This window comes from Puma concolor, chromosome B3 (genome assembly GCF_028749965.1).
Source record: "Puma concolor isolate L17-30 chromosome B3, mPumCon1.1.hap2, whole genome shotgun sequence".
Classification (NCBI taxonomy): Eukaryota; Metazoa; Chordata; class Mammalia; order Carnivora; family Felidae; genus Puma; species Puma concolor.
Window position 1 is genome coordinate 118,453,892 of NC_141672.1, and position 12,495 is coordinate 118,466,386.

The window sequence follows — 12,495 nt, forward strand, 5'->3', positions numbered from 1 at the left end:
CGATGTTTGGAGGCGGGGCTTTGGCCCTGGGCTCCTGGCACAAACACGGTGGACAGCACCACCTGGTGGCCAAGATGCCACACAGTGCCACCTGCCAGTGGTTCCAGAGCAGCCATCTCCCCACATTGGACCACTCCCCACAGGTACATCCTCTGCCATCAAAGATGTCCAGTGCCTCATGTCACAGACGGCCCAAGTCAGGTGAATCCTTCCATGACTCTTGTTGACCCTAGAAGCCAGCATCAAGGCCCCGCCCATCCACTATCTTATATGATCTTGGTCAAGCCATACCCTTTCTGTTCTGCTAGTAACTACTTCTGTGACCAAGGAGAAATTCTGTGACCTGGCTGGGCCTCAGCTTTGACCTCTGCTGAATGAGGGCACCACTGTTCTGCAACGATGTAAAGATCAGGGGCTTGTAAAGCCAAGCTGGGACCTTCACTTGGTGTGGGCCAAAGTAGGGACCCTAACCACTCTCCGCCTGGAGTCTACTCTTAAGGGCCTGAAAGGACATTCTTCAGGAGTTCTGGTCCTGAGCCATAGAAAGAGCCTCCTGTTGACAGTGAATCCAGGGAACAGCAAGGCCACTCACAAGGCTGCCTACTGCACTTATAAGTGTTCAATAAAATTCTCATACCTGTGTTCTATTTTCAGTGCAATAGCCCTTCTCTCTTCCCAACTAGTGAGGCATGTGGCATGGTGCCCATTTTAGAAAAGGAAACGGGCTTGGAGAGGGGAAGCTGTGGGCTGGGCCTCTCTCTTTGGGAGGGGAGGTAGGAGGTGATCCCGGGCAGCTCTCACCTTCAGGCCTGTGTTTGTGGTGAGGATGGGGGGTTGGTCATTGACGGGCAGGATGGTGATGGTGAAGGCCACCGGATGGCTCTGGCGGTCCATCTCTGAGGCATTAGCCACTAGGACAAAGCTATCTGTCAGCGTCTCACTCCCATCGTGCACATAGCGGATCAGCTGCTGTTCCACCTGTGGGCAGGCCCAAGGCTGAAGGTCAGGCCCCAGCAGGCCTGAGACCAGAGAGAGTCTCAGGCCCAGCACCCTTCATGCTCTGCCTTTGGGTGTGGGAGGAGGCTGACTCCCGCAGAGCTCCAGTTTCTGCAGGTGGAAATGGGGACAACCATTTCTCCCAGAGTGAAGGAAATGGGACAGTGGTTTCTATATGCCCAGAGACGAAGGAGTGACATAAGTCATCTGAAGCAGAGGTGCTCCATAAATGTGAACATCCTGCCTCCTCTCTGCGAACAGCCCAGACTGGGAGTTGCTGTGGCTTCCCCCACTCTGTCCCCAGAGCGGGGCTGTACCCCCAGGGCCTCCCTAATAGCTGTACCTCTTTCCAGGAGAAAGCGCCGAGGGTCCCCTCTTGAGGACCTTCCTCTCTCCGCAGGGCCCCATGCTGGGGTGGCTCTAGCACCTGCAGGTCAAGGCCTGGCAGCGTGGGGAAGTAAGGCCCCGTGACGCGGAGCAGTGGAGGGGCCAGCGTGCGGCTGCCGCCCTCGGGGACGCTGAAGTTCTGTGTCTCCAGTGGGATGGCAGCAGGCAGCACCTCCAGTTCTACACGGACACCCTCAAGGGGAGCGCCCACGCCTGAGGCCACATCCAGGGAGAAGGCATCGCTCCAGGCCTCGGGGCGGGAGTGCAGGTATAGGACCCTGCCCGCGTCCACTGCCTCCTGGGAGAAGCTCTGCACTGGGTCCAAGCTGGGTGGCTCAGCCACGGAGGCGCCGTGGGACAGCATCACCAGGTAGCCGGCGCGCGGCGGGGTCTTCACTGAGAACACGATGTCCGCCGGTGGCACTGCCTCCTGGGCTGCCTGGTTAACAGAGGGTCAGACGAGCCATCAGGGGTCACAGAAGGAGGCTGTTGTGGTCCCTAAGCGGCCAGAACAGGCTCAGTCTCCATGTCTCCCTAATTCCCCCAGGTAGTGGCCCAGACACCACTGCTTACTCAGACACGCACTCAGGTTCACACACACGACACCCAGATGTGCAGCTGGTTAGAGGGGCTGCACCTTTCACCACCCCACACCCCCAGTCACGTGATCACACAGCCCCCGAGACCCACACTCCCTGAGCGATGTGCACAATCACACAGCCCCAGATTCAGTGACACAGACATACAATATCACTACACAGATAGGTACATCTCACAAGTAATGCACGTAACACAGATGCACACACATACACAGAGGCTGTCCCTGCCCCTGCTATCACCACTACTCACCACCAGAGGGCGCTCCATCCTTCAGAGCGGCACAGTCTCCACAAACTACGTGCCTCGCGGAGCTTAAGACCCGGGTCCAGCCCCATGGCCACTGGGTGCTCCCTCACCTGATGGTCCAGCAACAAAAGGACACACTTCTCCCAAATTCACATTCCTGCTTCTGTGCCTTTTCCTGGAATACTGTCTGTATTCTAGAATTCTGTTCCCTCTGCCTGGAATACTGTCTCCTCATTCCCTATTAAAACCCCAGACTCTTCAAAGCCCGGCTCAGATGCTGCCTCCTTCATGGCAAAGCCTTTCTGATGCCAGACATGTTTAGTCAAAGTCACCCCCAAAACCCAGACAGCCAGAACCACAAGGGGCTCAGAAATTGGCAGTGTATCTGAAATTGGCAGTGTACCAGAGAGGGCAAGGACTGGCTTAAGGTCACACAGCAAGTTGGCAGGTCTGCTAGATGGCCTGTGGTTGCTCTGTGAGGTTCTTGGATGGTGAGCAGCTCTCTCCAGATCCTGAGGCCTGGTTTGGGGTCTTGGAAAAGAGCTGAGGATTCAGGAGCCTGGAGGTCAAACGAGTCTGTCTCTAAGTCTGTACCCATGAAAACCCTCCAGGGAACTTACTATTAGAATACAGACTCTCAGGCTCCACTTCAGAGATTCCTTGGGTTGGGGGGGCAGGAATCTGCATGGTTAGCCACAGCATGTACACGTGACATGTGGAGGCCCGCACAACTCACAGGCAGACACACAAACTCTCCCAGAAACTCTCAGGCATACAACATGCACGGGTACAGCCGCACACCCAAGGTGTGGACATACACCCGACCCAGGAGTCACCATGGGCACATCCCCAAACATCCGAGCACACAGGGCATGAAGGCTGGATGGAAGAGCCCCCCTTCTCTGGCCCCCGGTCCTTTACCTCCAGCTGATCCTTTCTGATCTCAGCCGCCTCCCCCTGGAAGACGTAGATCTTCTTGTGCCGGACCAGATGCAGTGGGGCCAGTGGCCCCTCTAGGGCAATGGTCACTTGCAGGGTGGCATCTGTGTGCACAGGCCCTGCCTCCACAGAGAAGGCCAGGGTGTCTCGAGGGCTAAGGCTGCCGTTGTGGCTGTAGAGAATGGCCCCGTCCAGCAGGTCCTGCTGGGAGAAGACTGTGGCTGGCTGACCAGACCGGAGCAGCTGCCCCCAGTGCGGGCCAGCCGTGACGCGGTAGCGGACCTCATCCCCACTGCGGATGTCTAGGTTGGTGTCCAGGTGGAGCACAGCTGTGTCAATGGTGCCCTGGCCTCCCTGAGGGACCACGAGGCTGGAGCCATTGGCCACATGGAGGTAGGGCTCCGAGGCCTGCACTTCGAGCAGCGCGGTGGCCTGGTGCTGCCCGTCTGACACCTGCAGCTGAATCCAGCCACGGTCGGCCCCCGAGTGCACAAACAGGACTCGCCTCTTCCTGAGGTCCTCCTGGGTGAAGCGGTAGATGGGCCGCGTGGGCTCATCCACAGCCACAATACTGCCGAAGAGAAGGTCTTTGCGGGTCAGTACCAGCTGAGTGTCGGCAAAGCCAGAGTCAGCATCACTGAAGGCCACGTCATCTGTTGTCAGCAGCCGCCGCCCACCCCTGGCCACGTGGAAGACGCGGCTGATGGTCTGCACGGGAGCGTGGTCGTTTACAGGCTGGATGGCCACGCGGAAGACGCCGCGTACCTCCTCCCAGGCCATGCCACCACTGCCCTCGCTCTGGCGGGTAGCCACAAATGGGATGTCATCTTCTGTGGTCTCAGAGTTGTCATGCTGGTAAACCAGCCGGCCCTGCAGCAGGTCCTCGTTGGTGAAGGATGTCACCGTGGCGGCCTGGTCCTGTGCCCCCCTCCAAACTAACCTCCCATGGCGGGGCCGCTCCATGACCTCATAGAGGTAGCTGGCACTGTTGAGACTCTTGACGAAGAGGTGGTCAGCAGAGAGGATACCCTCGCCACCCTCGGGCACCGAGAGGAGGATGTTGGTGAGGACGGGGGCGTCCGGGTCACCACCAATGTGGATGGGGAAGGTATAGAGTGGGGAGAAGTGTGGTGGAGCTATGACACGGAAACGGAAGATGTCCTCGACTGCCTCCGAGGCACGTGCTGTGGCCCCGTAGGTCACCCGACCGGCCTGCAGGTCATTCTGGGTGAAGCTCTGGCCATCTGACAGCCGTGTGCCCTGTAGCCGAAGATTACCCTTCCTGGGGGCCTGAACCACCTCATAGTGGAAGGTGGTGGGGCTTGGGCCTGCCTCCTCCTCCTCCAGGGTGGCTTCCAGGTGGGCTGTGGTGAGCGCCTCCTGCTGGGTGTTCTGAGTGTGCAGTGGCTCCAGCCGCAGCAGCCACACTGTGGCTCTCTGGATGGTCACTGGGAAGGACAGATTGCTCAGGATCTCCTGCCCCACCTGTACCTCCAGGGCCAGGTTCTCCACAGAGTCCTCCGTGCGATGCTGTGGGTCGGTGCTCAGGTATCTCACGCGGCCCTGCTCCACGTCCCGCTGGTGGAATGCCTGCGTGGCTCGCCACTCAGCACCCTCGGCCCCACCTGCCCCCTGCTTCTGCAGCTCCCCAAACCGCGGGGCCTCGGTGACTCGGAACAGCACGCTCACATCCTGCCCCACAGCGTTGGTCTCCACCGACAGGTTGGCGGGCAAGACAGGTGCGGCGGAGCCCTGGGCCAGGTGCAGCCCGGTGTTGTGGCGGATCTGAATGGTGGGTCGGACGGCCACCACCCTCAGGGTGGCGGGAGGGCTGGCCTGCAGCCCATCGCTGACCCGGAACGTCAGGTCCTGGGCGGGCCCACCACGGTGGACATAGACTAGGCTGCCCGCCTCCAGCTCCCGGCAGGAGAACTCGGTTGCTGGCTCCCCAGGCTGGTCTCGGCGCTCCACGGGGAGGCTGGTGGGGGTGCCAAGGAGCTGGAAGGTGAGGCCCTCGCAGGAAGAGTCTGGGTCGTAGGCCTGGAAAACCTCTGGCCCCAGCGGCTTCTGTGTGTGTTCCAGGATCACCATGAGGCTGCCGTGTGGGAAGATGACGCGGGGTGGGTCGTTGACAGGGTTTATCTGGATTGGCAGGATGTAAGTTTGGCCCCTCCGGAGGCAGGAGGGCACGGGCACCCGAGCAGTCACTGACACCTCCAGCACCAGCTGGTCGGAGGTGTCCTCAGAGCCATCATGGACGAAGCGGGCCTTGCGGTTCACCACGTCCAGGAGGGTGAACATCTTCCGTGCCTGGGCACCGGGGATGTCCAGCTCCAACTCCCCGTGGCGTGCCCCGCGGCTCACGCTGAACAGCACCTGGGATTTGCGCAGCTCGGCCTCGCTCAGGTCCAGCGTGGGCTGCACGTGCCGCCACTCAAGCCAGGCTGTGCCACCCTCGGCCACCACCAGCGGGCTGATGGTCAGCAGTTGGGTAAAGTTGGCAAAGACAGGAGGCAGCCCCGCTTCAGGCACGCAGGGCTCGGGCAGCTCCACGGCTGGCCAAGCCTCAGGTGCCAGGGTGGAGAAAGCTTCGTACGGGCCGTAGGTGTCGTCCTCGTATTCGTCTTCCTCCAGCCGGCAGCCGGCCGCCATGCTGCGAGTCAGCAAGGCCTCCCGGAGCCCCTGCCTCTGGCCATTGATGGTGAGGTCCTCCATGCAGCCCAGTAGGGAGACATTGACAGCCCCCGGCGCCAGGCCCAGGCGATGTTCCTGGAGGTGGCGAGAGGCCTCTGTGTCCAGCCCCCCAAGGAGGAGGCTGCCACGTGGGTCCAGGTAGCTGAGGACCCCACGGTTGGAAGTGCGTGTGGGGTACTGGTCCACGGAGATTTCCAGCTGGTGAGCATCCACGTGGACGCTGACCTCATGGGGTTGCCCGTCGGCCACAGGCACGCTGTTGTGGAGCAATACAGTGCCTTGGCCCTTCTCGACCACAGCCCGCAGGTGGCCCTCAAATATGTCCACATAGATGAAATCCCCATGCCGGCCCCCCGCCTGGAAGGCCAGGGGCGCCCGGTGGCTCCGAGTGGTGAGTGTAAACTCCAGGGTGCCTTCATCCCGAGTGCTCCAGGCAGGGAAGGCAGCCAGTGAGTGGGGCCCAGAGAAGCCCAGAGCCACACTGTCATCAGCAGAAAACTCTTCAGCACAGCCCTCAGGCACGTCTGGCGTTAGTGGTCGCAGGAGGTTGCGGCCATTGAGGGTGGCAGCATGGAGGCAGCCCCTCAGGGGCCGACTGGTTCCCCCCACGTAGGGCAGGCCAAGGCTTCCAGTGCCCCCCAGGAAGAGTCCATAGGGGACCTCTAGGGGAGCTCCCGGGACTGGGGCTGAGGCATTCAGGAGCCCATCAACTGACAACAAGGCCTCGCTGTCGGAAATAGTCAGCTGCACGGTGTGGAGGACGGAGTCGCTCAGCAGAGTCCCAGCTGAGGTCTGCAGCTTCAGCTCCTCCTGGCCCAGGGTGAGTCTGACCTGAGGAGAGAGGGAGGAATGCAGTGGGGATCCATCCGCTTTTACTGTAAGCACACAGTTGGTCTGCCACATTGGAGTCCCCAGAGCAGAGGGCCTGGGACAAGAGCTTCTCATGCCACCCTGTCCCCTTCCTGCCACCTCTTTACTCATCCCCCAAACGCTCACCAAAGTGATCTCTGTGCTGGGTCTGGATGGGCTCTGGGGCCTCTGATGTGAATCAGGGAATGACACGTAGCAAGATGCTTCCCTAGAGATTCAGCCTGTATTTTTAATTCTCTCCCACTTTCCTCTGAGTGAGAGCCATCAGAAAAACCACCCTGGCATCCAGAAGATTCACCCCTGGAAAAATGGGCACGTGGGAATCCCCTGGACACCTTGGGGTCACTGGGTCACTGTTCAGGGATGGGGGCCCAATCAGAAGCTCTCTGTTTTGAAGGTTAAGTAAACAAAAGCTCCTTGACCTGAGGTGAGGGATCCTTGGGGAGAGAAGAACATGGTTCTGTCTCTGTGACTTTGGCACCAGAACTGACTCAGGTGTGGCGTTCCCACAACCAGATGCTAGAATGGGTGGTGGCAGAGTGTGGGAACTGAAAGAGCAGAGAACTAAGAACTGTGGCCTTGGGAGTCCAAGTACGGAGCACCTCCACAGGGCTTTGGCATCACCGTACCCGGCAGAAGGGAAGAGCATCAGTGCCAGGCTGTACCAGGCCTTTGTTCAACAGTGACACCTTGTGGCAGTGAGAAGCAATGGCAGCAGCAGATGGATGACCACACATAGTCCTCACCCCGCTGGGGTGTGGAAACAGATGGCTTTCCCAAATCTGGACTAAGGCCTCAGGTTCTCAAACTCTTCATGGCTGGGAGGAGCCTCAAGACAGAGCCAGAAGACTCCTTGCTAATAAAGCTGGGGGTGACTTGTAGGATGAAACGGAAAAATGGAGATGCTTCGGTAGGCTGGTTGTTACCATGATGGACAGACAACGGAGCTGCAGGGTGACTGGTGCTCGGGCAGAGGGATTTGCAGGGGTTGCTGGGAGCCCAGGAGAGGGTACCCAGCCCAGGTGAGCACCTCCTGGAAGAAGCGATGTCCACACTCAAGGCGGGGCTGGGGTGAGGCAGGGCCCAGGCAGAGGGAGTGGAATGAGCGGGGGCCTGGCAGTGAGAGACCACTTGGGGGCTGGAATGCAGGCGGGTGGTGTGGTAAAGCACAAGCCCGGTCGGGGGTCGTGGGGGGAAGTGTGGGTGGAGGGCTGCAGGGCACAGCCCATCTGTGTGGGAGTCCCCCGTTTGGAGCTGCCATTGCACAGTGGAGACCTAGAGACCCCAAGGTGAAAGTGACTCACACCAGGTCACCCAACTGGCTGGGGGCCATTCAAAGCTGGAGGAGGAGGCCAGCAGGGAGATGTCACTGACCTGCAGACGTCCGGAGTAGAGTTGCAGCAGGAGGTGGTCAGCCTGGCCTGCTGCCAGGAGAAGCAAGGCTTCGGACTGGGACGTGGAGAACTGCAGCTGGAGGTCTATGTCGGTCAAAGCTGTGGCCATGGGCACCTCCAGGTGGTTCTCACCAAAGAAGGAGGCTGGGAGAGAGGGAGCTGGGGTCAAAGTTCAGACTCTTGCCTGGAGGAGGAGAGGTACTGCAGAGAACACAAGTGGGCTGGGCTGCACGGAGGGGGTTTCATGCTGGTGTGGCCGCACAGTTCTCCTATGTGGCACTGCCTTGTCACCTGCCTGGTCCTGGCACCAGAAGGCACCGCCTCACCTGTGTCCAGCCCAGACTTGGCTCCACAGGAAGTCAGACCCAGCCATTCCAAGCAACTCAGGTCTCCTCCTCAAAGGTTCCTGGAACCAGGGGCCTCTGCCAGCTCTGACTCTCCTCTCCTGGGCCCTAGAGGATTCTCCATTCTGGATCTGGTCCCTCTTGGGCCTAAAGGGAAACCATTCCTCACTGTGTCACCTGGCCTGGTGGTCGCAGCCCCCAGAAATGGAGTTCCAGGAGAACCGTTCCTACCTCAAACTGATCCCTGCTCAAATTCTTTCTACGACATGCCCCATGCTTTGGCTCTTGGGCAACACTCTCCACGCCATGACCTACCTCTGTGGGTGGGCTGGGGCCACGGCTGGGGCCTGGTGGTGGTACCCACCATCTCCGCTTCTCTCTTGGACCGTGCTCCCAGCTGTCTTTGGGGGTGGGGGTGGCAGCTCATCAGCTTGAGTCCAGAAAGGAGCAAAGGCTCTGAGGCCAGATGGAGACCATGTGCATTGCTGGACCCCAAATGGGCCAGAACTTCCTACATCACCCCATATTGCTTCCTGCTGAAGAGCTATTGATAGTCCCTGGTGAGTGGTCAGATCCGGCCCTATTGTTTCCACCACGGCTGGGGAACAACAGCTGACTTCTCCAAGCCTGGGTCTGTCTGAAGACAAGGCCTGGGAGGGGCCAAAGGTTTGGAGAGCGGGCCAGAGGGCCTCTCAGGTCCACATGGCCTAAGCAGGCCATATCTGGGGTTTCCCAAGGTCAGTGGTCACTGTGCAGGGCCCCTTTTGTCCCGCACCGGGATACCTCCTCTTTTTAAGCTGCCGCCTCCTCCAAACAGCTTCCCCAAATTAGCCTCCCTTGACCTCCAACCAGCTGCAACAATTTCTGGTTTATTCCTTTTGCAGAGATTAGGGCCAAATATAACTTTGACTCTGTCCCCAGATGTCCAGGGCTAGGGAAGGGAGGGGAGACGGGAATGGGTTAAAAAGGTGACTCATCTCTGTTGGGCTTCTCTTAAACCCCGTGTGAGTGAGTAAAGGCTGATGGCCTTGATAGGGACGATCTGGCACCAGCCCACACACGTGCCCCTGGCCAGCCTGAGCCAGCTGACATGGGTCTGAGGATGTGGCATTGGCCACTGGAGGAGTCCGGACAGATGTTCAAGAACGATAATGCTCTTCCTCTTAGGCTGAGTCGAAACCCCTTGAGTTCACTCCTCTTGCCAGAACTTGCTGGCAACGCCAGAACCTCGTCTGAGGGGCTAAAGGTATCAGATGAGAACCACCAAACCCAGCAGACCCAGCAGAGCTTGGTGCCAGTGAGGGGCAGACCAGAGAGCTGACAGGGGGCAGGCACCTGCAGGGGCGCCGTATCTGCAAGGGCGTTCCTTGATTCTTGATACCAAAATGCAGCTCACTAAGCTGAGGGCAGTCGAAAGGAAGGTCGGGGGCAAGTGGCCCCCGCAGGGTGGATCCGTCACTCTGGCAGCCTGGAGCTCATAGCAGCTGGCAAGAGCTGACTGTTAAATTTTCAGGATTTTTGCAAGCCAGGTGATGTTGCTCGGTGGGAACATTTATACAATGGAAAGAAGCAAACGCTACAAATCAGGGTTCTCTCTCCCAGAAAGCTAAAGATTCACCTGTTTGCCATGCAAGGGGAAGGGGTCCGTCTCCCTCTCCTGAGTGGGCGTGAGCTCACACACCCATCCACATTCCCTCTTATTAAGGGTGGATGCGCGACACGGTCACGGTCAGGGCCTACACCAGGCAGGAAGTGAAGTAGATGGCTGGCTCTAACCACTGAACCACCTGCCTCCAGCCCAGTGAAGTAGATGGCTGGCTCTAACCACTGAACCACCTGCCTCCAGCCCCCTCCCAGAAGGGGAGTGCGGCAGCCTGTTTGGCCTGGTTTTTCAGGCCAGAGTGGGAGGGTGGCAGGAAGTAGAGGTACTTTCCAGAGAGCTGGGGTCTGAATGAGCCTATTGAGGGGCTGGGCCCTGCTGTTTCCTGTGGGGCTGGGCAGGGAAGCGCTCACACAAGCTGCCTTGTGCTGCTGGAAGTGCACAGGCCAGGCAGCCCCCTCTCCCCAACAGAGGCCTCTGAGGTCTTGCTGGCCAGGGCTTTGGAAACTCTGACGGTGTCGTTCCCCCCACCTCCTGGTCTCCTTCTGCTGCCCCTTATCGTCTCTGATGGGCCGCATTTCCAAGAACCCAGAAACCCTGTTCTGGGAGACAGTTGGAGGGGGGCTGTGAATGAAGAAGAGACAGTGCAGGATAGAGAAGTGAGTTAGGAGTCAATCCCAGAGGGCTTCCTTGGGGAGGTGAAGGTGGTGTAGAGGAGGAGAGAGGGAGAGGAATGGGTGGTTTCAATGGGCAGCAAGGCCAAGGGAGAGACTGGCAGCAGGGATATACAGGTTCTGGGACAGTTGAAGACAGAGGAGTAGAGGGAAAAGTAGCAAGGGCCAGCCTATTCGGCCTGACTGCGGCCTCAGGGCAGTTGGGGGAGGAGAGAAGGTATCAGTGCTGCTTGGAGACTTGGCCTTGACTCTCCTGGGTCAGGAAGACCCATGATCCATCAAACACCAGTGCAGGCTTGTATCAGCTGTGTGGGCTTCCCCTGGGGCCAGGAGAAGGGGCTCAGTCTACCTCAATGTCACCATTTTGTAAAATGGGCACTCCTTCCCAGTCCCTCCTCCTGTCGTGGGGATTAGTCCCGAAGTTCCCTTTCTGGTCTGGGAAGTCTGCTCTCAGATATGGGTAGGCAGAGGGTTAATGGTGTGGGCTGCCTGGGTGGTGCCAAGACTTTAGCATGGGTCGGGGTGGGGGGGGGCGCGGGTGGGAGAGTGCCCCAAGGGGAGGGTAAGTGGGAGGGGCAGAAAGAATGCCACATGTCTGGGTTTCTCTACCTGAAAGACGGTAGGTAGGTGGGTGTCCAGGACTACATAGAGGTCTATTTTCGTGTGTGTTCCAGTGTGTGGGTGGCTGGGGGTGTGTTTTGGGTTTGCATAAGGCTGTGTGTTTGTGCATGTGTGCGCGTGTGGGCTGGGAGCTGCCAGGACAGAGCAGTGATTGTGCCCAGGCCCGTCCTGCCCCTCGGCGCTGCCCGCCGTGACTTGGCTGGGCCTGGCCCCATGAAAGGGGCCGTGTGCTCCTGGAGGGTTCCCGCCCCCCCGCCCGGCGCCCGTCCATCCCTCCCAGAGGTTTGCTGAAGGTGGAACATCCCACAGCTCCCCACCCTTCCTGCCCACGGACAGGGCGCTTCTGTCTGGGCCAAGGCAGAGTGGCTCCATCCCTCTTCCTGAGACGAGGGTTGGGGGCACAGAAAGAGCCTGTCTTTCCCCCCCAAGCCCCTTCTCAGATGGGGAGGTGAAGCTTGGGCCAACGTCCCCCAGCAAGCCACCCTCTGCCAGGGCGCAGGTTGTGCCGGCATCTCCTGTCTCCCTGGGGGCACTCCTAACGTGTTTATGAATGGGACCCGAGTCCTGCCTCTGGGGGCCCTAAGCATGAGGCTTACTTCCCTCATGATACTCTACTCTCATCTGTCAGCGGGCTCTTGGGACAAAGGGTCACCATGTGGGGAGTATCTCTGCCTATGAGGCTCCCACCGTGCTCTCCCAGGCTGGCCAGGGGCAGGGTCTCAAGCGGGGGCCCCTTTTCCAGGCACTGGGGGTGGGGGTTGCTGCAGACCTTGATCCTTTTGAGTCTTCAAAACCCCTGGGGCTAGCCACACTGTCTCTCCCTTTTTCTCTCCCTAATCTCCTCCGTCTCTGTCTTGGCCACTTAGCCACCCTGCTGCCTGTCTCTGCCTCTCCCCGTCTTTCTTTGCCGTTGGCTCTTTTTTCCCCTGCCTCGTGCCGGCTGTAACTGGGAGCACCACCCTTGCCCCAAGACAGTTTAGAGAGTGAGGCTTGGGGCCTCTTGCCTCCCCAGCCCTGCCCCCCCCCCCCCCCCCCCCCCCGCCAATCCTTGAGTGATGGCTTCCACAATGTCAAAGTTCTCTGCAGCTTTAGCAAGCAGTAGGGTGCTTGGCTTTCTCTTTTCTGACAGA

The 12,495-nt window shown here is 59.4% G+C and overlaps 1 protein-coding gene across 1 annotated transcript in view; it reads right to left on the bottom strand.

Annotated features, from left to right (window-relative positions):
- The window catches only part of CSPG4 (chondroitin sulfate proteoglycan 4), a 40,748-nt gene that overhangs the window by 14,021 nt on the left and 14,232 nt on the right, over positions 1–12,495 (bottom strand). Inside the window, exons 2-5 of the mRNA XM_025919764.2 lie at positions 8,107–8,270; positions 3,151–6,693; positions 1,340–1,822; positions 802–978 (exon numbers count right to left, since the gene is read on the bottom strand). Of these exons, the coding sequence (XP_025775549.2) occupies positions 802–978; positions 1,340–1,822; positions 3,151–6,693; positions 8,107–8,270 (4,367 nt within the window). The remainder of the gene's footprint in view (positions 1–801; positions 979–1,339; positions 1,823–3,150; positions 6,694–8,106; positions 8,271–12,495) is intronic.